Source organism: Topomyia yanbarensis, chromosome 3, assembly GCF_030247195.1.
Source record: "Topomyia yanbarensis strain Yona2022 chromosome 3, ASM3024719v1, whole genome shotgun sequence".
NCBI classification, from domain to species: domain Eukaryota; kingdom Metazoa; phylum Arthropoda; class Insecta; order Diptera; family Culicidae; genus Topomyia; species Topomyia yanbarensis.
Genome location: NC_080672.1, coordinates 304273723 through 304300390, shown reverse-complemented (window position 1 = coordinate 304300390; position 26668 = coordinate 304273723). Strand labels below are relative to the sequence as shown.

At 39.4% G+C, this 26668-nt stretch overlaps 1 protein-coding gene across 3 annotated transcripts in view; it reads right to left on the bottom strand.

Annotated features, from left to right (window-relative positions):
• LOC131694104 (protein vein) overlaps positions 1-26668 on the bottom strand; it is a 243015-nt gene that overhangs the window by 176596 nt on the left and 39751 nt on the right. For all 3 annotated transcript variants that reach the window (XR_009306405.1, XM_058982501.1, XM_058982500.1), the window contains exon 2: positions 102-2027. Coding sequence is in view for 2 of the 3 variants with exons in the window: in XM_058982501.1 (XP_058838484.1) it covers positions 102-1446 (1345 nt within the window). In the remaining variant the exon portion in view is untranslated. The remainder of the gene's footprint in view (positions 1-101; positions 2028-26668) is intronic.

Genomic DNA, 26668 nt, shown 5'->3' with positions numbered 1-26668 from the left:
TTTTCCCACCAACAATGGTGCCATTTTTTAGGATTCCAAGTCACAACCCCATCTACTTCTGTAACGAAACATATATATTTAGAATAAATCACAGTACTCACCATATGTTTCACTAACCCCCTCCAGCACCCCGTTGGTGGTGCGTCTGGTCTTCCGGATCGGCTGACCGAGGATGGAGAAATTGCCCAGATCGAGCTGCTTCACGAACAGAAAGTACACTTTGCCCTGCTCGAGTTCTTCGCGCACTATGCCCCGCTCGCGGTACACTTCGCGGTAGATGTCGCACTCACTAAAGTTCCGATAGGTGAACTGCAGCCGCACATTGTTCGGCAGGTAGAACCGGGTGTGCTTCTTGTGGACTGCCACTATTTCGAAGGTCACGGAAAAGTTGGCCCTCCGATCGCTGCTCATCGATTTGACCTTACCCTCGAACACGACCGGTGCGTCAAAGGCCAACGTGGCCGGATCTCGGGCCGAGCAGTAGCGACGAGCTGGTCCACTACCAGGTCCTCCAGCTCCTGGGCCAAGTCGCCGCTGCGCTTGATGACTACTGAAGGTGGCCGCAGCGGTGAGACGGGCCGAGTCTCGTCGGTTGCGATTTGCAAGGATTAACGCGTCGCCGGGGGTTGCACCAAGCTGCATGCGATGCGCCAGCCGACGCGCTCGTTTTTGGTTCATTCGTAGCTTCCATTGGAGCTGTAGCCGTTCCTCAGCTAAGGAAACGCTTTCATCGCTAATACTAGTACTACTGCTGATGTTGCGGCTACTACTGGTGCTATTAATACTACTACTGCTAGTGTTGATTTTGCTGTTATTATTATTATTATTTTTATTATTCGGACTATCTTGGTTCGTGTTGGACTGACTTAGGCTAGCTGGCAGTTTCGGCAGTTGCTGCTGCTGTTGTTTTTGTTGTTGTTGTTGATGTTCTCTCAAGTATGTGGGATTAATCAGCTGTTTATTGGCATTTTCTACAAGCACACGATTAGCGTAGTTAATTGGTCGATAGCTCGAGAGGTCCGCCACTTGAACTGGCGTCCATCGGCGTGCGCTGTTGCTGGCAGTTTTTCCAACCAATTTGGTAAAGAGTCGTGAAGTGACTTGCTGCCGCTGAGTGGTCGATTCCGGTGTGAATGGCCATCGCGGTGGTTGCCACTGGTACGGACTCGTGGAGTCCACTAACTCGCTAGCATCACCTCTGGGACCCGCAGCCACTACCTGATTGCGATTTCCGTTGGCAAACAGCTCCGTTATACTATTTATACTATCACTACTACTGCTGCTGCTGCTGCTACTACTACCAATGATACTACTGCTACTGGCGTAGGACGAGGTCGGGGCCAAGTGCATCGTGGCGGCACTTTCACACCGACAAAATATCCACACGAGAATTGCTAGCCATAAGTACATTAAATATTTAATGGGACTCCATTTGCGCAAGTACATGGCGTCCGGTGTTCAGATGTTGGGGTTGTTGCCTAGGTTCTAAGCACCAACCGCTTCTAACAGGAACGGGGCCCAACCTATCAAACTACAAACTGTGCGGCTCGACCGATAGTGTCCGTCTAGTGGGACGGCAAATAGTGGAGACAGGATCCTTAACACGACACGTGGATCACGATCCTCTAAGGTGCCTCACGGTAGCGGTTGGCTCGGATTTTCAATATTAATTTGAACTTTTTCGTTGATCGATACTGACGCATGTCCAGTACTTTCTTCATGGTTCTTCCGAGCACGGAACGTGCGTCGAAACGTGAAGAGGGACAAATTTAGCTAATTAATAATAACTTTAAACTACTTTTCTTCTCTATCGCTCTAGATGAGACATTATACATTTATGACGGGAATATGCTGCATTCTTGCATACATGAAGAAAACAATCACTTTGCATATTTCTGACTTAAAGACACTCTTGAATTACAATTTTCAAATGTTTCACTTGAATTTTTATGTATTTTCATTACACTTAACAAAACTACGAATCGCTCCTCTGGTTAATCTTTATCAAACAATGTTGCGTTGAATATCTGAAAAGAAACAAGTAAAGCTTGAGTTATAATAAAGAATACCAAAAGTGCGGTGCAATTAATTAACATATGGCAAAAATTACTATGGTCGCCTAATTTTAATTTGTTTGTGATGTGTATTTATAACAAGGAATATCTTTGGTCATAAGACAGTTTTTTCAGTACAACACGATAAGATGATTTCCTCCAACAAAATTTTCGTAACAAAAATCAATTCTATTGTAAACATGTTCAGTATCTCTCGACAATCTATAACAGAAGTGCTAAGTGTTTTAGAAACCGTAAATATGCTTGTCGAATAAATCATAAAAATCTGAGATTGTCATTGTTAACTATTTTCTATTTTCCATCAGGGATCATCCATAAATGACGTAGCATTATATGGGGGAAGGGGAGTTTTGTATTTTGTGATGATGTGTGACGACAGGAGGGTAGGGGGTCATGTCATGCTACGTAGCTTTTTTAAAGGGGAATAACCAACATCGTTTTTTATTGGTTTCTAAATTTTACGGGGGGGATTACCGTCATGCTACGTAATTACCAGGGGGGGGTTAGAGGTTTGTGACGAAATGCTACGATGGGGGAGGAGGGTGCTAAAAACACTAAAAAATGCTACGTCATTTATGGATCGTCCCTCATCTGTATCCTTCCTAGTAATTATGTTTACTATTGGGACGTCACGATATTGGGCCATAAAATTGCCTGTAGACATGCAATTTACACAACCTTTCAATCGATATTTCTGTTTTTCGATGCAAGGATTTCGCTGATCAAAGTTACCCCGAAAACCTCGAAATATTTATATAACTAAATATATTTTTATAGTAATACGAAATACATCACTTAACAATTTGAACAATTTAAATCTATGGTTGCCAATACTAGTTTTAAAAATGAAAATAAATACACCTAGGTATTTGATATAACGCATGTTATTCAAAAAGCTTTTGAAAAAGTTGTTAATGTGAAGTATGTCAGTGATTATATTTCAGATATTGTCTACTAATCTGGCATTGTTCGGTCGTCTGACTACAAAGTTTTTCATGTTTTGACCTAATTCAACATGTGTAGTACTCGAAGTAGTAATCAAGAAATTGTAAATAACAGATCTCATGGTTTAAAAAATGACCTGAAACATATCATGAATTGCTTTGAAGAATTTTTCCTGATCTGGATAAGGGATCTCGAATGGAAGGGATAATAGTATTTCGAAAGTGAGATTGTTGATAGATCTCTGCATGTTTTCAAAATCTAGCATTTTTAACAAGTGCAATGAATTGAACCAATTGGCGTTTTTCAATGCTACCTAAATTACAAGTAAGTAATGCAAGTTTCGTAATTTTGTATTTCATATAATGTGATGTGTGAATAATATCAGTTGTAGCGACATGGCGGTTAAATTACTAGTGTGTTCCAATATCCGAAGAACTACGAGCAGCCCGTTGCAAACTGGGTGAAAATTAGTGAAGGTCCTGGTTTTTCACTTTGTCTCCACTGAACCATGGCATTTGACTAATACACCAGACGGATGCTAGTCCAAAATAAGAAACACTACTTGTGAACACACCTACACATCTTCTATCTATTGGCTCTCAAATGTGAAACTTTTTCGCTCGATGCGCCAACTAGATTTCATTTTCCGTACCAGTCAAATGATGATGAAAATATTTTCTTGCATTGATGATGTTCAGCTTTTTGTTGTTGGCTGCGTTCTCAAATGTGCACCTCACTTTGACAAGTCGGTCCAGTGTCAAGTTTATCAATCCTAGCATGCCGATTTAAAATTTGTTCTCGTGTCAAACAATAAATGTGATTTTTTATTGATATTCGTGCGTTTGTTTTTTGTCGCCTTTTCTCGTGCTGCTGTACTGCTTTGAAAAAAAAAATTGAACTTATCCAAATGCCAAGACGTTGCATTGTGAACGGATTTGGATTCAGTTAACAAAAAGGTCAAAACCGGATTTCCTTACTTTTATACTGGCCACATTGCGCCTGAGGAATTTCGGCGAGCGCAGTGGTTCGAAACTCTAAACAAGAATTCCCGAAATGTAAACAATTGCTGCATGTATGGAAAACATTTTCACACAGGTATGTTTCCCGTCGAAAACATTAAATTTTTAGTTCTAGTAAAGATCCCCTTTCTAAGAAAGCCTGCTGCACCAAATGTTATGCAAAATTTACACTAGATCCTATCACTGCAAATTTTCCAAGATGACGATAATGATAAATCTGGCAGGTGGTCCCAACCCTTTCAAAACTGACAAACAAAAAATCTGGTAGGTAACATAACATTTATCGTAAATTAATGTGGAGTTGTTTATAAATGATTTTTTTTATCGAATAATTTGTATTGCTACTTCAAATATATACAAACTAAAACCATTCGACTGTTTGTAATTTCCGCCCTTCTCCTGTGTAACCACTACAAATCTCGCCTTCCAAATCAAGGTTCAGAGGGCCTAGTCTCAGATCGATCTGTACATGTATGCAAGTATTTATGTGATTTGAAAGGTCACATAATTTTCACGGAGATAACTGACCTGAGTGAAGATGTGCAGATGATGGACGTACAAGGAATCATGATACATTCGGTCATGATTATCAAGATCGACTAGGCCCGGCCTGTTCACTCAGCGCATTGGCCAAAGTCTAGTCTAGTCTAGTCTAGTCTACACATACACAGCCAATACATGTAGGGATCCTGCAAAATTGCAAACATTCGCCTACAATTTTTCTTGTCAATATTAATGTTTGTGGTTCATATACTATGTGACACAAACATTAAAGCGGCCAGGCCAACTGTGCAGCGCACAAAATGAAGATGATTCAAAATACTACGGCAATTAGATTATTCATTTAATGAAGAATTTGATCAACGAATCATTTTGAAGCTTGAAAAAGGAAGAAACGTAGACAACCGTACACAACCGTTTCAATTTGATAGGGGTTTGATAAATCGTTGGGAGTGACTTGGCTAAGAGGGTTAATGTCACTCCTTTGGTCCTAAGTTCCTGGGATGGGGCAGAGGTTATTGGACCTGCCCTGCCTATAAAGCCAAGATTATAGCGCCTTTACTCGCTCTCTGGAATAATGATAAAGAAAATTGTCGAAATCGGTTGATCAGTAATATAAGAACGAAAAACCCTCAAACATCTTCAAGAATAAGAAAAAAATAAAATCCCACGAAAACGCTTCCATAAAAACCAGATTTCAATAACTTTCCTGATTAGCGCTTGTGTATGTGCGCAGTCAAACACGCGGGGTACAATCTTTTTCAATACTCATGTTATATCTCACAGCCGAGAAAGCAGTTAAAAGATTTATCCAGGACTAGTTACTTATACCTCGAGGATACACTAAACCAAGAATATTTATTTTCTAGTTGAGTAAATACTTACACCATTAAACAATTTGAATTAAAAGTGGAATTCATAAAAGTTACAAAGCAGCAATGCCCGGATAATGCTGTATTCGCAACTTTTTCATAAATTTTACGAACGCTCGCGATTAAAAAACGATTAAAAGCTGACTGGACTGGATCAAATTAGCTTACAAGTGAAATCTTTTTGCTAAATCGAAACCCCCTAGTTTCACTTCGTTAAAGCACCATTACTAGCTTCAGTAGCCATTTAACTGGGAACTTCCAAGACACTATCAAGACACGTTTCCATCATCCTTCCTTTGTGTAGCCGGGAATTATTTGTTTCTTTGCCCATTTCTTATCTTGTACCACCATCCTTACCACGCCCAAACTCGCTCTGACCAACTAGCGGGAGTGTAAGTGCACTTAGCGGGACAGAAAGTACCGGGCCCTCGGAATACATTGTAAGCAGCGCACCAGCTCTTATTGAATATTATTCCGACGAATCCACTGCACATTTGCTACAAGCTTCTTAATCACTATCCACTACCTGATGCACTCCAACGATTTCGTTTGTAAATTAAAAATTTTTTATAACTTCATATCCTATTCATTTGAATTTCTTGAGCACAAATTGAACACGTGTCAAAAATTTTCACGTCCTTCGTCGGTCACAGTCTACTTCGATCTATCTTCACTCAGCGCATTGGCCAAAGTTATGATAAACGGTTCAGATTTAAATATCGACACAGCAGCTTTCATATAACCGGAAATACGATTAGGTGCCGACTGGTCAGCGTTTACTGATTCACAAAGAAGTAAAAAAGGTAATCATAAGCAAACTCACAAACAACCAATCAATACTGACGCTTATTGTTTGACACAAGAAGAGATCCATGCAGGGCATACTAGGAGTGATAAAATTGACACTGGACGAACGACTTGTCAAAGTGGGGTGAGCATTTGAGAACGCATCCACCAACAGAATGCCGAATAGGATGGTTGTTCTATTTTAATTGTTTTAAAATAAATATCACATAGTTTCACAAAAAGTTTGATTACAGATGATAAGCAAACACTCGTTCTTTCGTTTGACACCAAAACATTCAGTTGAACTCAAGATTTAATTTTGATTGCGAATTATTGAGATCCGGAATTATTTTTGTATTGTTGAGGTTAGATTGGTTGATTTAGATATGGAAAATGTTTGTCTAGAAATTGGATTTATCGGTGAATAACCTCTACTGTCAACACCTTCACTCTTTAATTCAGTGATTTTTGCCCACCATCGTGTTTTTTTTTATCAAAATTTCAATATCTGAATTTCAATTTAGTATAAATTGAAACCGGAAGAACGAATTTTTAGTGATGTAACAAGCAATTTGCCATCTGGATATTTTTCAGAGGCAGGAAACATATTTTCTTCATCAATATAACTTTTCATTAGAAGAAATAACATTTCATTATAATATTGGTTGTATTTATAAAATTCAGAATTTACTTTCCAATGTGTTTCGACAGAAGAAAATAAAAACATCATCAATGCACTCCCGTTCAATCTGGCGGTCGACATCTAGCGTTAGATCACGAATAGATGCCCCGAAAGTAAAGGAGTTCAGTTTGCTGCTGAATCTTGTTTTCAGTCATCAAGCGAATGTGTCACAATATGTTATATTACTCCTTAAGGAGAAAATTGAACGATTTTGTAACAATTATCTCGTTAGAGATTAGTTACTCTCCCTGGCCATATTATTATACTTGAACCGAAAAAATAGTTTTCTGTCACTTAAGCACAATACACGCTCATAATTTGACAGATTTAGTTAAACTATACATAGTTCTAGTTTAAACAAGCTAAACAAGGAGTTATACTTAATGTTTGGATGGCGACATATCGCGCCATGGCCTCAATTTTAAATTATATTTCACTAAAAATCACACAGATTTATAAATGTAGAAACAACATTAAAAACCTGTTTTAATCCATCTAGCCGTAAGCTCAAAAGTGTATTAACTGTTTTTAAACCAGGCTAACTTTTAAATCGGCCTAAAATATTTGGTAAGCTTTAACCAAACGATGCTGTCATTTATATGGCTGCGTTCTGATCTGCGATACACGACAATGTTAAAAAATAACAAATTAAAGTTAACGAAAGTGAGTAAATTAGACAACATGGTGAATTATTTTTCATTCCGATAGTTTCATGAATTAAAATAGCATTTCTTCGTAATATGTTTCGTTTCAGAGCGAATGAGCAAACTTTTGTCAACTTGTAGCCGATACATTTCTGAACTTAGAACTTTAATGTGTTGGATAGTTGACAGTTTGCTGATGATGTACAGAATTTTGTAGTGACATAATATGCAAAGCATAAAAGGAAATAAATTAGTATACATATGCATGTTTTCATGCAGTTTGAGTTTGGGGTGGTTGTACCATCGGTTGTAACTAGTGCCATGATAGTTTATTTAAACTTTGATTTGAATATAGCATAGTGCTTTCGCATAGGCCTGCTAAGCCAAGACAAGTTTCGGCTTCACTTGTGTCTCATCGGCATAAACAGAACTTCTGCTCGAACGGGACATCACGTTTGATCAGTCGTTTGATTGAAACACATAGTGTGTTTTAGTTTTAAGGGATTTGCGTCAAGCCGGCGCTAATCTATTCCGACAATACGTTAGTGTCGGTTTCTGAAGAGGCGAAGCCGAAACGCAACATAGTATGAAATAAGGATTTGTGCCCTCCTGTACAAAGACTGGTTTTTACCAACAAATTTTCACCCTAGTGAGAAATTTTGGTTTTTACCAAATTTTCCTCCTTAGGGTGAAATATAGCATAGTTTGATTTGAAGTTGAAATATTCCAATTTGAATTAAAAATGAACTGTGAATGTCATTCTAATTGAACACGATACCACGACGTGGAGGGAGAATATTAATATTCGCTACAAGGGAATTTCCACAAGCTTGGAATAAATTGTCACTCATTTGGATCTATCCAATGAAAAAAACTAACTTTCTTTTCACTTTTTTATGTGAGATACGACAGATATATAGGCAGTAATTCGCAATAAATATGTTATTTATTTATATTAAAGAATTAAATGGTCCCAACTATTCTCATAGCGATATGTAAAAAAAATCAAAGCAATTCTTATTGCAGTTTTGTTTCTAATTCGAAAAAAACAATTTTGATCTGAATATGCGATAATCGATTTGATTAATCCAAAAATGCTCTCCTGAAACCCTTCGTTGAGCAATTGAAATAAAGCGTGTAGAGAGAAGGAAAGAACCAGGAAATCGAAAATGCGGGAAAATGTAGTTCGATGGTGCTTGTCTTTCCTACCTGATAAAACAGGCTTATTTATGGTCATCTTTATTGCGAGCAAAGAGAGCCATATTCATCCAGAAGAAAGCCGAAGAGAGGATTGAAAATAACGAAATGACAAATGAAATGAAATGAGGAGCATGACAACTTTTTGCATATTTTTACCTTCTTCCACTAACATGATGCTGCCATTTGCAATACTGCGTTCGGCAATACACGGCAATGTTATTAAACCGTACAATGAAGTTAATTGAAAGTTCACTGTTTATGCCATTTAATAGTCTGATGTATTCATTTCTTTTGAAAATTTTTGGAATCTTCGATTTAGCTTAAACAAAATATCATTACAATTATTTAGGATCCATAATTGGCTAAAACGTTATTTTGCTAATAATGGTGCATACAATTGAAAATGTTATGGGGTGTATTATTCGGTTATGAGTTTTTGTGAAAACATGTATAATTCTTAATGTACACTTAGTCGCTAGCCTGAGAGAGCTTCTCTAACATTGTATTTAATGGTCAGACAGTTCCGCCAAATCTGACTGTTTCAAATTAAATCAAGTGCTTATAGAAAAATGGTGTAAGCCTACCTCTTATGGAATGTTTGTATAAATTGCTGTTTTGCAAATTATTTATATGCTTCAGATAATTATAAGGTCCTTCGAATAGAAATCTGACATTTGGCCTGTTAGGGCTTATTATACTATCCTACCCAACTACTCTACCAACCATGCTTATATAATTTGACAGGCCTACTTTGCTGAAAATGTAGCAATTCAAATTATCAGCACAATCAAGCCTTAATTACCAAAAGTTCAGAAACTGAGCTGAGAATTTGACAATTTCTGGACTGTTAAAATGTTCAATTAAACAAAAGTTGGCTGACGTCAGGCAAAAATTGAGAAAGCGTCATATCCCGTTTTCAAAATAACTGTTTAATTGTGGTTTACTTCATACAGTCAGCGATCTGTCTGATAATGGATTGACAATTATAACTTTGAAAATTAAACCTGACACTGGATGCAGATAGTGAATCTTCAGCAGGCACCTCGAAAAAATGCGGTGTAAACCTTAACTCAAAATTTCCTGGACTAATCGTTCTAAAATTTTACACAGTTTTTCTTCTTCACATCATTGCCTAGGTAACTAAAAGAGCATTTTGCAAAATGCTTAGTTTTATTATTTTTACAATAGCACATGTTATCGTTTTCAGCAAAAATTTGATTGTGGACTCAAAGAGCCACGAAAAATTCAAAAATCAACCAAAAAATAAAAACACCTGTAGTCACTTGTGGAATGACATGAAAAACAACTGTGCAAATGTCTCAACGATTGGACAGATTTTGAGTTATGATGTACACCGCAAAACAATTTTTCGACGTGGCATCTGACTGAATAGACAAACAATCCTTGCATCGAAAAAAAATTAAGAAGCCATGTTTTTAACCGATAATATCTTACACAGCCCCCTTAAGTTCCGGCACGATTTCGGCCATTCTTCCGTATTCAACTTTTTGTGTCATTTAGATAAGTTATCTGTCCAGTCTCAACTTTCACAATTCTTTCATACCCTGTGCATATCTGTTCTATCAATAAGAATAAAGCGACAATTTGCTCTACAGCGGAAATGCAAGTCGTTAAAGATATGCTGGAAAATTATAAATTACGAAACAATATAAGCGTGCTTTGATATCATTTAAATAACGATCAAAGTAAGAATATTTGTAGCAGATTGTTTGTCGTTATATTTAATAGCCGTAAGCTCAAAGTCGTACTAACTGTATTTAACCCTTTCATGCCCAACTTTTTACTAGTGCATGTAGGGTTTCAAAACTATTTTTCCTTCAAAACGGTGGGATCAAGAATCACGAAAAGCCTTTTTTTCAGAAAGATAGATGTTTCCCTTGCAGTGTTTGAAGCTGCTCAATTTTTACCTTCTAATGCTCAATGCAATTCTTCTAGAATATTTACAATAGTCCAATTATGTGTCAAATGTAGCCAAAGACAGTCTAAATTAATAAGTTTTATCAGTTTTCAAAAATATTGCAACATAACGAAGATATATGAAAAATTCATTTTCCGTCATCAACATAAACTGTCCCAGGCAGCACTGCTACATCGGAATTCAATCAGACTAATTGCAATAACTTCAGTTCTAGAGCTGATCCTTGCAACTGTTAATACTCAAATGAAAGGCAATAGTCACATATATTAGCCTTACTTGTTTTTGTGAAGAAATCTTGCCTCAAACAAAAGTTATAGCTGTTTAAAATCGTTGTTGTCCACAAACAACATGGGCATGAATGGGTTAAACCGGCCTAAAATATTTGGCAAGCTTTAACCAAACGATGCTGTCATTTATATGGCTGCGTTCTGATATGCGATACACGACAATGTTAAGAAACAATAACGTCAAATTAAAGAAAATGAGTTAATTAGATAACATGTTGAATTGTTTTTCATTCCTATATTTTCTTGTAGTAAAATAGCATTTCTTTTCTCGCTCCATAGCTTGTGAGAACAATGTAGCCGATATGTTTCTGAACTTAGAACTTTAACGTGTTCGATAGTTGATAGTTGGCCGATGATGTACAGCATTTTGTAGTGACATAATATTCAATGCACAAAAGAAAATAAATTGTTATACATATGCATGTTTTCATTCAGTTTGAATGCGCGCTCGTCGAGTTTGGGGTGGTGAATCCATTGGTTGTAACTGGTGCCATGATAGTTATCATAAACTTTGATTAAAAAATTGATTGAAATATTTCAATTTGAATTCAAAATTAACTGTGAATGTCATTCTAATTGAACACGATACCTGTCGACGTGGAGAGAATTTTCACAAGTTTGGAATAAATATCAATTAAAGATCACATTCTACGAATTAAAATTGAATACGTGAACAAATTTATTGATAAGTTTATTTAAGAGGAATGTTTACATGTATACATGTACACGAGATTATTCCAATTAATAAAAAGATTTGTACCCTTTTCAATTGCAAGTTGAAGTTGAGAGTGTTTAGAATATGATTGATTTTTTTTTTTTCAATTTGTTTATTTGATAAGGCACGTATGCGTTAGCTTAAAGGTGCCATTTTTTCATTGTTTTACATTTTGAATTTCTTAAAACTAGGGGGATACACATTTCAATATTATTTTGTTTTATATAATAAAACTAAAAAAAAAACTACAGCTAACTTATACATATAAAAGAGGGTATAATATAATATTCGTAAGATTTGGGGGACGGGTCATTTGTGTGTTCTTTGTATAGTAATTCACTTTATGATTTTTAGAAGGGAGATTGTAGAAAAAATAATTATTAACTAAGCGGAACATTTTACAAGCTTATTAACTAGAGATAACTAGAAAGAGTGGTTCAAGATTAAGGGGAATTAATTAGGGCTATTTTAAAGTAGTGGTACTGTTGCGCATTTCTTAACGAGATTAAATATTGTTCAACTAAAACTAGAAGATAGGGGGGCACATAAATTTTGGGAAGATATTCAAGGGGAGAAGGGGGTGAAGTCATACATCTGTGTATCAGAGACATGGGAGGGTGGGTGTACAAGGCTGAAGGGGGTGGGGGGTGAGATATAAACTTTCAGTTTCCGGCATCAGGAATTAACGGCCAGGATTACAGATTCGAATGGATTGATCAACTAACACTAGAAGATAGGGGGGCACATAAGTTTTGGGAAGATATTCAAGGGGAGAAGGGGGTGAAGACATACATCTGTGTATCAGAGACATGGGAGAGAGGGTGGACAAGACTGAACGGGGGGGGGGGATATAAACTTCAGTTTCCGGCATCAGGAATCAACGGCCAGGATTACAGATTCGAACGGATGTATCAAGTATTGGGACGCCGGGCGGTTTTCCTCGAGCCGGCAGGGGTTCCTCCAGACGATTTCGTAGTACGGCTCAGATACGGATCGGGAACACACCGCGCTGCGCGTGTGATGTTGTACTGTAGATCTCGTGTTGTTGGTTCATTCGACAGATGTTTTGTCTCGTCTTGGAGTCGTATCAAACCATCGTTGGGGTACGGTAGGCGGAAGAGGGCACTTCTGGGAATGATAAGAGAAAAGATAGGGGCATTTAAATTTGGATATTGATGGTTTTGAGGAACGTGTATATAAGGGACATGTAGAGAATATCGCGGCTTGCTAGTACATCTCGAACCGGGACATTGGGTGATCTTCCTCGGGCCCGAAGGGAATCGAATAGTTGAGATCTGGCAGAACAGTACTCGGCACATGCCCAGACAACATGTTCGATTTCGTGATAACCGTTGCCACAAGCGCAGACACCGCTATCCACGAGCCCAATACGCCGGAGATGTGCGTCCAGCGTGTAGTGATTGGACATGAGCCGAGACATCACGCGAATGAAATCCCGACCCACATCCATCCCTCTGAACCAAGGTTTCGTCGATACCTTAGGGATTATCGAATGTAGCCACCTTCCCAGTTCACCATTGCTCCATGATGTTTGCCAACTTTCGAGGGTTCTCTGATGAGTAATACTGAAAAATTCGCTGAAGCTAATTGGTCTTTCATATATGTCACCTTGCAAAGCGCCCGCCTTAGCTAAAGAGTCCGCTTCTTCATTACCTGGAATGGAGCAATGCGAGGGAACCCAAACTAAGGTAATCTTGTACGATCTTGCAGACAAAGCACGCAGGCGCTCCCAGATTTTCCCCAGAAAATATGGAATGTGCTTTCTCGGTTTCATTGAACGGAGAGCCTCGATTGAGCTGAGGCTATCCGAGACAATAAAGTAATGATCGGTGGGCAAAGTATCAATGATCCCAAGGGTATACTGAATAGCAGCAAGTTCTGCGACGTAAACTGAAGCAGGATCATTGAGTTTGAATGAGGCGGTGAGGTTTTGATTGAATATACCGAAGCCAGTGGAGCCGTCGAGGCTTGACCCGTCGGTGTAAAACATCTTGTTGCAGTCGACTTCTCGAAATTTACTATGAAAGATGCTTGGGATCACTTGCGGGCGTATGTGATCCGGGATTCCACGAATCTCGTCTTTCATGGATGTGTCAAAGAAAACAGTTGAATCAGAAGCATGAAAGAGATTGACACGGTTGGGATAGTATGAAGAAGGATTGATATTTTGTGCCATGTAATCGAAGTACAAGGACATAAATCGGGTTTGAGAATTGAGCTCGATAAGCCTTTCAAAATTTGCAATTACTAACGGGTTCAAGATATCGCATCGGATGAGCAATCGATAGGAGAGTTCCCAAAATCGATTTTTCAGCGGAAGGACGCCCGCCAGCACTTCTAAACTCATCGTATGTGTCGAGTGCATACAACCCAAAGCAATACGCAAACAACAATATTGGATTCGCTCTAGTTTGATGAAATGTATGTTCGCAGCGGAGCGGAAACAGAAACTCCCGTACTCCATCACCGACAATATTGTTGTTTGGTACAGCCTGATCAGGTCTCCTGGGTGGGCACCCCACCATGTTCCGGTTATTGTACGGAGAAAGTTGATCCTTTGCTGGCACTTCTGTTTCAGATACCTATTGTGACATCCCCAGGTTCCTTTAGAGTCGAACCAGACCCGAGATATTTGAAAGTTGAAACCTGAGCAATAGTTTGACCCATTAATTGAAGCTGTAGTTGCGCTGGTTCACGCTTCCTTGAAAATACGACTAGCTCAGTTTTCTCCGTGGAGAACTCGATACCTAGCTGGAGGGCCCAAGCAGACAAATTGTCCAAGGTATCTTGCAATGGTCCTTGCAGATCGACGGCTTTGGGACCTGTAATAGAGACCACACCGTCATCTGCAAGCTGCCTTAGCGTGCAGGAATTGACAAGACATTCGTCAATGTCATTCACGTAAAAGTTATAGAGAAGGGGGCTTAGACATGAGCCCTGGGGAAGACCCATGTAGCTAATTCGTGATGTCGATAAATCACCATGCGAAAAATGCATATGTTTTTCAGACAGCAAGTTTAGCAAAAAGTTGTTTAGAGTCGGTGAAAGACCATGCTGGTGCAGCTTCTCAGAAAGAATTTTGATAGAAACTGAATCAAAAGCCCCCTTTATATCTAGGAAAACTGATGCCATCTGCTCTTTGCTAGCATAAGCCATTTGAATTTCTGTTGAGTGCAACGCAAGACAATCGTTCGTCCCTTTGCCTTTGCGGAAACCAAATTGTGTATCTGACAGTAAGCCATTTGCTTCAACCCAATTATCGAGGCGAAACAAGATCATTTTCTCGAACAACTTTCGGATACAGGACAGCATTGCAATCGGTCGATACGAGTTGTGGTCGGAGGCTGGTTTTCCTGGTTTTTGAATGGCGATGACCTTCACTTGCCTCCAGTCATGGGGGACAATATTACCCTCAAGAAACTTATTAAATAAATTCAACAAGCGTCTCTTGGCAGAGTCTGGCAGATTCTTTAACAAGTTAAATTTGATTCTGTCTGGCCCTGGGGCTTTATTGTTACATGATAAGAGAGCAAGTGAGAACTCCACCATCGAAAACGGTGTTTCGTTCGCGTTATTGTGAGGGGACGCGGCGCGGTAGATCTTCTGTGCCGGGGCGGAATCCGGACAAACCTTCTTGGTAAAATCGAATATCCAACGGTTTGAATATTCCACGCTCTCATTGGTACTGTTTCGGTTTCGTAAGCGCCGGGCCGTACTCCAAAGAGTGCTCATCGATGTTTCTCTCGTTAGTCCGTCGACGAACCGGTGCCAGTAGCTACGTTTTTTGGCTTTTATCAAACTCTTCATGCGCGTTTCCGCCATCGCGTACTGTCGGTAGCTAGCTGGCAGCCCGTCGTCCCGGAAGGTCTTATACGCAGCGGCCTTCTCCGCGTACACGTCTGAGCACTCTTTGTCCCACCATGGATTGGGAGGACGCCCGCGTGAATTCGCGTCTGGTACGCGTTTAGTCTGAGCTTGAATCGCGGTATCGAGAATCAAGCCAGCCAGGAACCCGTACTCTTCCTCCGGAGGAAGCTCTTGTGTCGATTCTACTTTTTCGGATATCGCGGACGCGTAGCTCTTCCAATCAATATTTCGTGTGAGGTCATACGAAACATTGATTGTATTCGGTGGCCCTGAACCGTTAGCAATATTAATTACGATTGGCAGATGGTCGCTGCCGTGGGGATCAGAGACTACCTTCCACATGCAATCTAACCGCAGCGATGTCGAGCAGAGGGACAGATCTAAGGCGCTTGGTCGCGCTGGAGGGACAGGAATCCGTGTCATTTCACCCGTATTCAAAATAGTCATATTGAAGTTGTCGCAAAGCTCATGGAGTAGGGTAGATCGATTATCGTCATGAAGGCAACCCCATGCCGTGCCGTGGGAGTTAAAGTCACCTAAAACTAGCCTCGGTACGAGGAGGAGTTCCGCAATATCGCAAAGCCGTCGGTGGCTAACTGAGGCTCTAGGGGGGATGTAGGTGGAAGCAATGCAAAGTTCTTTGCCTTTAATTCTGGTTTGGCAAGCGACAACTTCAATGCCTGGTGTCGAGGGGAGGTCGATCCGATTGAAAGAATAGCACTTTTTGATCCCCAAAAGTACTCCTCCGTAAGAGTCTTCTCGATCCAAGCGAATAATATTAAAATCGTGGAAGTGTAGGGTTATTTCTGAAGTGAGCCATGTCTCGCATAGGGCAAATGCATCGCATTTCAAATTATTTAGTAAGATTTTAAACGAATCGATTTTCGGGATAATGCTTCTGCAATTCCACTGTAGGACAGTGATTAAATCCTTGACCTCGTTCGATGAATTAGCCATCGAAGGATACAATCGCTGAAAGGAGGGGCCATTTCGCAGTGAACTGCATCAAGAATGTTTTTACTGCGGGGAGAAAGCTTATCAAGATACTTTTAAGGGGGTCAGAAATGTTTAACGCTGTAAGAATACGGTCCACAATGTCAGAGAAATTTATTAAGCCAGCACTGTTTTCTTTCTCTGGCTGAGATATGGGAACACTTGGGGTTTTTGATGTTCCTGGAAGTGCTGGGAACTCCTTTTCTGAGCTCAGGTTACTGAGACCGGGAGCGACTTGCTTCGGTTTTGCACCAGTACTTCCTTGAGTAGTTATTTTAGGGGGACCATGAAGAGACACCTTCTGGCCTTTACGACGAAGCTTGGAAGAGGAAATGTTCTTCCTTTTTCTACTACTTCTAGGCACAGCAGAAGATGTTCCCTCCTGGGGTTCATCACAGTCGCCTTCGTCAGTAGACAAGTTGGTAAAGATGTTCGTAGAGACAGGTGGCGTAGCTATCTTAAGCATTTCTGCAAAAGATCGCTTAGAGCGTCCCTGAAGGGAACGCTTAAGATTTTCCTCGCGCTGTTTGTACGCGGGACATGAAGGGAGATCATGTGGGTTTCCCCCACAGTAGAGGCACTTTTCGACATATCTACCACAGGAATCATCCGCATGATTCCCACCGCATTTCCCACAGCGGGTTTTATTGGTACAATGGGAGACTGTGTGTTCCAGTTGTTTGCAATTAGTACAGTTCATGACCCGCGGCACAAAGAGGCAAACAGGTAGACGAACCTTGTCAAAGAGGAGGTAGTTGGGTTGGGCAGAGCCGGCGAAGGTCACCCGATAAGAGTCTGAGTTGACGTATATTTTCTTGCCGTCAGCTGCGACTGATGCTGAATGCAAACGTTTGCATTCCAGTATCTTCACTGGCTTAAGCATGGGGTCTTTGAAACAGCCAGTCCCATATTTTAGCAGGTCCTCGCAATTCAGACTCGAATCGGAAACGACCCCACTGACTTCAACCCTGCTAGCTGGAATATACACCCTGTACTCCCTCGTAAAGGGCTCGTATCCAGCAATATCGTTTGCCTGAGTTGAACTGTTAACCACCACCCGAAGCTTATCAGGCCGAATTTTCGATATTTCTGTCACGGCCGAATACCGATCCGTCAGAACTCGAGAAATCTGCAACAGATTCAAACACTTTTTTTCTTTGGTCCGAAAGAAGATCACAAATGGCCCGGTGGCCGAGCTCGGATATACCTTGAGCCGGGGAGCCGATTTTATTTCGACGTCCATCTCACCTTGAGATGAACCGCCGTCAGGGGAAGTCATTTTTGCACGGGCCTATTGCCCAGTGCACGTTATTAAGACAACCAAGAAGGGGAAACGAAAACTAATACTTAGCTTGTGTATGTAACGGTATCCAGACGGCTTACTAGAAGAACACTGTTTCACTTCACTGACCGGCTAACGGTACTCAGAAACAGAAACACAAAAGAAGGGAAAAATACTGAAACCTCAACTAGGCGCAGAGTGTGTAAATAACCTTGAACGCGGATTAACACTAAGAATATGATTGATGTTTGTTTAGATGATTTTTGGAAGAATTGATCTACCCGAAAATTCACTAAAAGAAATCTCATATAAACTCATATAAACCTGATTTTATAGTAAAATAGTTTCGGAAAAAAATGTCCTCGCATCTCACTAACTACATCATGAATAGTGGCAGTTTCCATGTCAGGTGTTGTCGCCGAGAGGAATCTGGAAATGTGGTATTTCTGATTCCGTTCACATGTTAAGATTTATGCCGAAAGATAAACTAGGGTAAACGGGTCTAATACGCTCCCCTTGAACAAAAGTGGCTATACTTCAACTTTGTATGCTATGACCTTCGCAGCAACTACTCTAATTTATTGCTAATCAATGAGGTCATATGCCGTAATCGAATTATTGCAATTTTTATTATGCTAGATGAAGATCATACAATGTGTGAAACCTCGATTTACCTTCTCTAAAACTCGTAAATAGCTTATTATTTGCAGTTGTGCTAATAATGGGGCATACCACCCAGAGCTTAGTGGGACGTTTTGGCCAGTGACGAGCAGGCCCGATGAGAGGGGGAGGCAGCCAGGGCAATTGCCTTGGGGCCCGGGTCGTATTTGGGGGCCCGCGGTGTGACCCGAAAGAAGGAAGAAGGAGTGAAGACCCGTTTTTATCAGCCCCTTGGTGAATTTTAAGCTGATAAAATAGGGACATTGATAAAATCGGGACACATATTTTTCTGGCAGTTTAATAAATCGAAGTTCTTAAAATATTTGGTTCTTAGATATAGCCTCGCAACCTTTTCTGATTCTTTTCTCCTTAACGGGGTCTGACAGTGCAAAATTTAAAAAAAATTGACATTTTTATTTTTGTATTTTTCGGATCTCAAGATAAGAAATATATGCCCAAGAAAGGATTTACTCGAATTCAACTTAGTTCGTCCGCTAGAGCCCATAAAACTACCAACTATCAATTTTCATACGAAGCTAATAAAATCGGGTCAAAAAGCTGATAAAATCGTAGGTAGATAAAATCTCGGGCTGATAAAATTGGATGCTGATAAAATCGGGTCTCCACTGTAGTAATTTCTTTATAATCATTCGCTTTATTAAATTGTTATATGATAAAAGTATAAAAAATGTAAACTTTATTTGATAGTTGACATTTCTTAAAACAAATGTTTTTGAAGGATTTGCCTACTCTGTGTACAAGTTAAAAAACGAGTTTTATTGCTTGAATTGATGGAATACACTACAAAATATTGTGAAGCTAATTTAAAGTATATTCGAAGAAAGCAATAGAGCGTCAAACAAAAATGCGAGCGTACGGACAAACGTCTCCGTCCTCTTCTACGTTCGCTTCTTTGCTGGTGGTGCCGGTTGTTGGCTTAGAGACTGGTCGTGATTGTTTTTGAGTGAATATTTGTTCGTGTCAGATCCATAGATATTGGTTTTGTAGCCGTTTGTGGTTTGGCATAAGATAACGGTATGCTGTTTACGGTTATAATAGGTGGGCTGTTCTTAGCTGGTTTTGCATAAAGTTTTCCGTGGTGCAGTGTCTTTTTGTAGAATTCGCGCATAGGAATCTACCATGGTTGCATAACCAGTATTGTCTGATGAAACGTCCCATTTTCGGTTGATCTGCATGAAATGGATACGTATGAAAAAGTTGGATTTTGCCGTGCATCTATAGCGGACCAATTTTTAGTTTCTACTCTGGGCGAGATGAGAAGATAGACTGACCTTAATTAACCGGTGATTAAAATGGATAATTGTTGTATTTTTATAGGACGTTCAAGGAATTTTCTTCTAAAAGTGCACTACCCATGATCGCATAGTTGTCCCGTTTTCTATAGAATTTCCTATCTTTATGGGACTGGTATGCGATCATGGGCAGTGCATTGTGTTGAGAAAAAACGGTGATTTTGAGCCTCGCCCAAGTAACCACGAAGCATTATGTAATGGCTTTAGATATGTTCTAAATTTTCATACAAAACATATGCTTTACGGCTTCATAGTTCTATAGAGATGATTAAAGCACACTTAGTGTGCTTTAATAACTTTTCCTTCTTTATCGATACAGCAAAAGAAAATATAAACTTTCGATAACACACTCACCCTTCCGCTCTTCTCTCGTTTGATGTGCCGACTATTTAAATTGACGATTTAGTGTCTATAGAAATGGGGTTCAATCCCCAGTCGAAAAGCTCGTCTCACTGTTGTATACGTGTTTGATCACTGATCTGTGCGAAGATTTGCTTGTATATTCGGTTTATTCGAAACTCTACCTAGACGTTTAGTTGAATTTTTTTCGATGAATCGTGCAGAATTTGCATTTTTATTTTACGTTATTTACGTATTTTTTACAGACACAAAATGAGAGTGAACGGGGATTTTGATAAAATAGTGCAGTGACGCCAATCGTAGTCCAGTTCCAAATGTCTAATTTAAACGTTAATTACAGTAGGTCTAACAGCCATACTGATAAATGATAGTGTGACAACTAGATTGTTTAGCATGAACAAAACGACAACAGAACACACAAAAATTCTCGTTTCCTTGAAAAAGGTCCAATAACGACCGAAACGTTGGAGAAAGAGAGCAACGAGTGTTCTTGATTTTTATTGACTGAAACGCCGACCTTCAAATCATAAATTGTCACAATAACAGTCGAAAATACACTAATTTACGTTTATTGCATTATCATTTATTACAGGAATGCATACGACTTTAGGTGATTATTGGAATGCATAGGTATATTTGTTATTATTCGGTGTCTCAATGCACTATAAGAAGACTACATATTTACACTTAGAGTTTTCTATAAAAGTTTCATAGCATTTATCTTCAAAAGCTTTTTAGTGCGATGTGTATGTTCTGTATGTCGATATAGTGCTAGATTTAATGCTTCAAATTTTAGGTGCATTGAAGCATTAAAAATACTTGTATACGGCTAGTTAGCAATAGGAATGCTAACTTAGAATCGCACACGTAGTTTCTAGCCATTTCAAAAACTAAGATAGGAACTTATATATTTTAATAAGTTGCTTGAAATAGTTCTACCAAATTTAACTTTTCTCAATCGCCTAAAATGCTTATAGAAAAATATTGGTAACTTAGGGACCATTCATAAATTACGTACCGCGCTTAGGAGGGAGGGGGTACGACAATTTGTGACATATTGTGACAAATAGTAGAGGGGAGTAAGCTAGAACGTTACGTAACATGATTTTACTGAAGAACTTTTTTTTTAATTATTTGTTACGTAATAGGGGAGGGGGATAGATAAATTTGTGACAATTTGTTACATGGGGGAAAACGAAAAAACCATACCCGCCCATCTCTACTGATCGGCTGTGTAATCCCAAATTATGAGCCAGAATCATAACAAAAACTAGACATGTCCAGGGAGCAACGACAGTAACTCAATCAAACATTCGAATGTAACGCTACATATATATACGGAGCGAACTAGTTTTTTGGAAACATGAATGATTTCGTAAATATGAAGTTTATTGTACATAATTTCACGGTTTTCGTAAATCGTTCAGTTCACGAAATTGTGATCTTATATTCATGAATTTATGGACGGATTTTTTCCGTGATATTGTTATGTTCATAAATTATTATTTTATAAAAATTAAGAGAAACTAAATTCAAAACACAAACTTTTGATTACTAGAAATTTACTTATAAAATTGTAGTTATTTGCTGTACCAGTTTCTCCACTACCGAACCAATAGTTTGACACCGTTCTTCGTTGAAAATAAGCAATCGGGATGAAGGCATACCTACTATATCGGTCCAGTTGCAACAAATCGCTCGAAGCACACCGCACGCAAGTATTCCGCTTGCATCGATGTAGGTAGGTACCAATATCCGCTGCACAGTTTCCGAATTCCTAGCGAAATGTAAACCAACCAATTCGATGCGCTCGAAACTGCAATCCGGCTAAATTCCCACGCTGTGTTTACATTAAAAACTACTTGTTTGTTGTGATTGCCGAGTGGTTGCATTTGCATATTATGGCCCGTTTCCCGAGAATGTGGCTCTGTTTAACATTGTACAATTTTCGAGAAAAAAAAGATGATTCATCGTTCACTTCTTCTCCGGTAATTCGGTTTATTTTTGGATTTAATTACTTGGGTAATTTTCTCGAAGCCGAAAATAGGTAGGTACGTACACAAACCCATGTCCGGGATAATTGCGCTTAGTGATTCTCGGTTCTAAATTAGAAAATGATCTGAACAATAGTTCGGTTCAGTTCGCAGAAACAAATAACCAACCGCAAACAGGTCATTCTGCCCAAAAGGGGTGGAGGGGATGGGGCACCTCAGAAGCGGGAGCGGGATAACAAAAGTACAAAACGGCCATACCTCGGCAGTAGTCAGCAGCCGGTGGCGAATGGCTGCAATAAATTAATTGCGATGAAATTATTCCGCTCCGTTGTACCCGGCAACAAGTGCCATAAAATTACCAAATTTGTCAACACTTTGACTCTGCTGCTTTTGATGTTGCCTTGTTGCTGTTGTTGTACCGGAGCTCAATCCGCGGAAGGTGTGGGGGGGTCTGCACGGTTCGATTCTCGTCGGAATAATGCTGTTGCGAATTGTTGTAGAAACCAAAGAGTGAAACCGGTGACGTGTTTGGTTTGGGCTAGGGGTGCAAAGTGTTCATGTATTTTCGATCGAATTACAGAGCGGTGATTGTATTGTTTTTTTTGCAAGATTTCTAACCTTATTACCACTAGAATTCATATCGTGAATGTTCTGGCGCTTCATTTTCTGAAGCTATTAAAATCCCAATTCATCCGGTTACGGGTTCAACCAAATTTCTTGATCATGGAAACTGAGTACGGGTTCGTTTAGCTCGCTCCTGAGCGAAAGAGAGAGGCTAATTATAAAATAAGTTAAATCGACCAAGCTTCCATTTTAATTGTGTTGCTGAGCTGCTTTTCTTTCGAATCTTGGACATTATTTACTAAAACATGTCAGTTTGAGATATTCGAAATAGAGTCAAGTAGATACAGAAAGATTTAAATCAGTTCTCTGTGTCATCGCCTTCAGGCGGAGAACGGTTTCTAGTGTTCTACTAAATGTTTAGGGAATAATTGGAAGAACTAGTATGGAAGTACTAAATCCCCTAAAATGTTTAAAGTGTAGATGTTTCTTTGAACAGTTGTATTACTAAAATAGTAAACGATTTATATCGCCTTCCAACGAATTGCTTTTATGCTCTTTCCAACGATTGCCAACGATTTGTAAACTTTTCGCCGAATCTGTATTCTTGGATGAAAAGTGAATCACGTGTCAATTTAGCTGCCAAATCAAACATTCATTCACGGTATTCTCAACAGTAGGCCAAGCTGGTGAGTGGGTTTCTCTGCCAAAAAGCTGCACTTGCATTCTACCCACCAACCTAACCACGGGAGCTGCCTAAGCGAACGGGGGCGCGGCTACCTATTCGCAGTACCTGAATTGATTCATCATTCTGGCAACAATCTGACACAGGCATCCCAAAAATGGAAACTTTTTCTGTTGACCAATCCAGCTAGTACTAGTTCTGGATGTCCACCGATGTATCTCATCGCAATTTTCCCAGCATCAGCATCAATCTTTCAGTGTCATTGCGCTATTATGGTACCATTTGTAAAAAAAGGGGGTAGTGGGTGGACGATAATTTGAGATCGTGCCAGCTTTGGTTCTCGCATCGCATCGGTCCCCCATCAAGATCATCATCGGCTGTCGTGTCGGACCGGGTAGCTGAGCTGTGTCCGGCACGGTGTTGCACCCTGAGTGGCAGAATATTTTATTTTTTCCTCTCAATCGGTCGCTCGCAACCTAGCTCATCGTAGGTATTATTGGTCAGAATTTCTCGCGTCGGTCAGCGTTGGCAGCGTGATCGGCCGGTCCGATAGTGCGGTCAGTGGCAGCCGTTGACGGCAGATTGGCTAGCACGAAGCGATTGTTTGCCGTCTCAACAAATTAATTAAATTAACTCACCACTTTGACTTAATTTCAATAAATATTCTCCATCTTGGATTGGTTACGAGTGAAATTGTTGGCACTTTCAGAACTTCTTTAGTGTGACCCGTTGTGAAATTAGCCAAACATCAGACCTAACGACTTTACGAATTTAAACTAAACCTTTCTCATTATCAGGCATTGGGTTGAAGAAGAAATCATTCACACCTTCGACGACAGTCACGGACGCAGTGGGTTGATCCTTGCATGTGCGCGGAAGCGTAAAACCTTTCACGCATTTGTTCGCTTCCCCTAGCTGCCAAAGGGAACGTAAGGATGTCATGAATTAAGCAAAACAAATTACCCTACCCTAAACACATCATTATCGAGTCCCCGTTTTGAGGTCCTTCGGTTTCTGTTACAGTTCCGAACCGTATTAAGGCATGACACTTTCTCGCTATCTTCCTTTCGGGGCTTAAGTCACTTCAAGTGCGCTCAAGTGGATCCGCGCCACAAAACAGCTTGCCGTAACTAATCCTGGCTCTGTTCGGGGCGTTGTGCTGTTTGTTTATGTTATTACGCATTGAACACACCCTCGTCGCGATGTACCTAGTGTTCGTCTAGAATTTAGGGATTCGAGAGAAAGAACAAATGAATGGATGGCTGTTAATGTTTATATCTATCTTTATCATGGATTTTATGCTCAAGCGTGTAGCACCCTCGCTGACAAATTCGTGCATAATTGTGTTCTACCATGATGTTCCTAGATATTTATTACATTTATAGCCGTAACCACGAAGCCGAACCAACAGTTTTTAAACCGGACTAACTTTTAAACCGGCCTAAAATTTTTGGTAAGTATTAATCAAACGATGCTGTCATTTATATGGCTGCGTTCTGAACTGCGTTACACGTCAATGTTAATAAACAACAAATTCAAGTTAAAGAAAATGAGTAAATTAGACAACATGGTGAATTGTTTTTCATTCAGATATTTTCGTGCAGTAATATAGCTTTTCTTCGTCAAATGTCTCGTTCCATTGCGTTTGAGTACAATTTTTGTCAACTTGTAGCCGATATGTTTCTAAACTTAGAACTTTAACGTGTTGGATAGTTGAAAGTTGGCCGATGATGTACAGCACTTTGTAGTGACATAATATTAAAAGCACAAAAGAAAATAAATTGGTATACATATGCATGTTTTTATTCAGTTTGAATAGACGCTAGTCGAGTTAGAGGTGTTGGTTGTAATTGATGCCGTGATAGTTATTTCTCAACAAACATATGATTACGGGTTAAAAGCCAACTGTCAAAATTCTCTTTGAAAGGAAATTCCGGACAAACTGTTACTGGATAAACACAGTTCATAGCAGTTAATGCGGTTAAACATACACGGTAAAAAAACTTTACCCATTTTATGTAATCAAATTGCCCATTTTCGGAAGTTATTCGAGCTGTCAAAAATGGGTATTTTTTGCTACTAACAATGAGTGCTTTTTATCCATTTCACAACTACTCGATGAGGTAATGCCAATGGATATATTGATCTTAACAATGAGTTAAAAATCATTAAGAATTATTTTAAGCGAGTTAATCTGCAAACTAAGGTTCGTAGCGGAACCTGCAAATTATCGGCCTGCATCTGAATCCGTGGCGGAAACGGAACATTTCGGCAACGCTCATAAAACAACGGCTGTTTAGGCTACTGAGGATGTTGCAAATATGCGCCAGTTCGGCATTTTTAGAGCAGCCAAAAGATCCAGCCGTCAAAAATATATCCAGTTGGCGGTTTTATTTTGTTAAGTAGTTAAGGAGACAGTAATGTGAAATGAATGTTATTTAGTTTTTTTTTAAATTCATAAATAATTCTTATGGCAGTATTTTTCATTCTGGCGCGATTTTCATGAATGGGTATTTTTTACGCATTTTGTTGTAACAGTTCTGCGAAAAATATGGGTAAAACATACCCAGGTTGACGGTCAAGATCTGTATTCATTTAAGGGTACGCACTCTTTACCCAGTTAATGGGTTATTCCACTTTTATTGAAAATGCGTAGTTTTCTATGCATTAATTAGTACTTTATTTTATCAGTGTAGTTTGACAGTGCTTCTCTTTCCTACCTGATAAACTGGTTTATTTATTGCCATCTTTATTGCGAGCAAAGAGAGCCATATTTATCTAGAAGAAAGCCGAAAAGAGGATTGAAAATAACGAAATGTATGCAAGAGAAGTATGACAATTTTTTGCATATTTTTGTCTTCTTCCGGTAACATGATGCTGCCATTTGCATTGCTGCGTTCTGGTCAGCAATACATGTCAATGTTAAACAACTGTACAGTGAAGTTAATTTAAAATTCACTGTTTATGCCGTTTAATAGTCTGATGTATTTATGTTTTTAAAACGATTTTGAAATCCTCGATTTAGCTTAAGGGGTTACACCACTGTAGAGCACGAAAAATAGGGTTATTTCGAGAATTTTTTATTGCTCAATAAAAAGGTCAATCGACATCTTGTTGAATGGGATTTATAACATAAGTATTGAATCAAGCAAAATATTTTTTTCGAGCAATTTCATCACAAGATGGCGGCTCTGCAGCTTTTTTACCTTAGGCGCGTTTTTTGGAAAGGGGTCCACGGCCGGAAATCTATATCCTGTGATTTTTGAC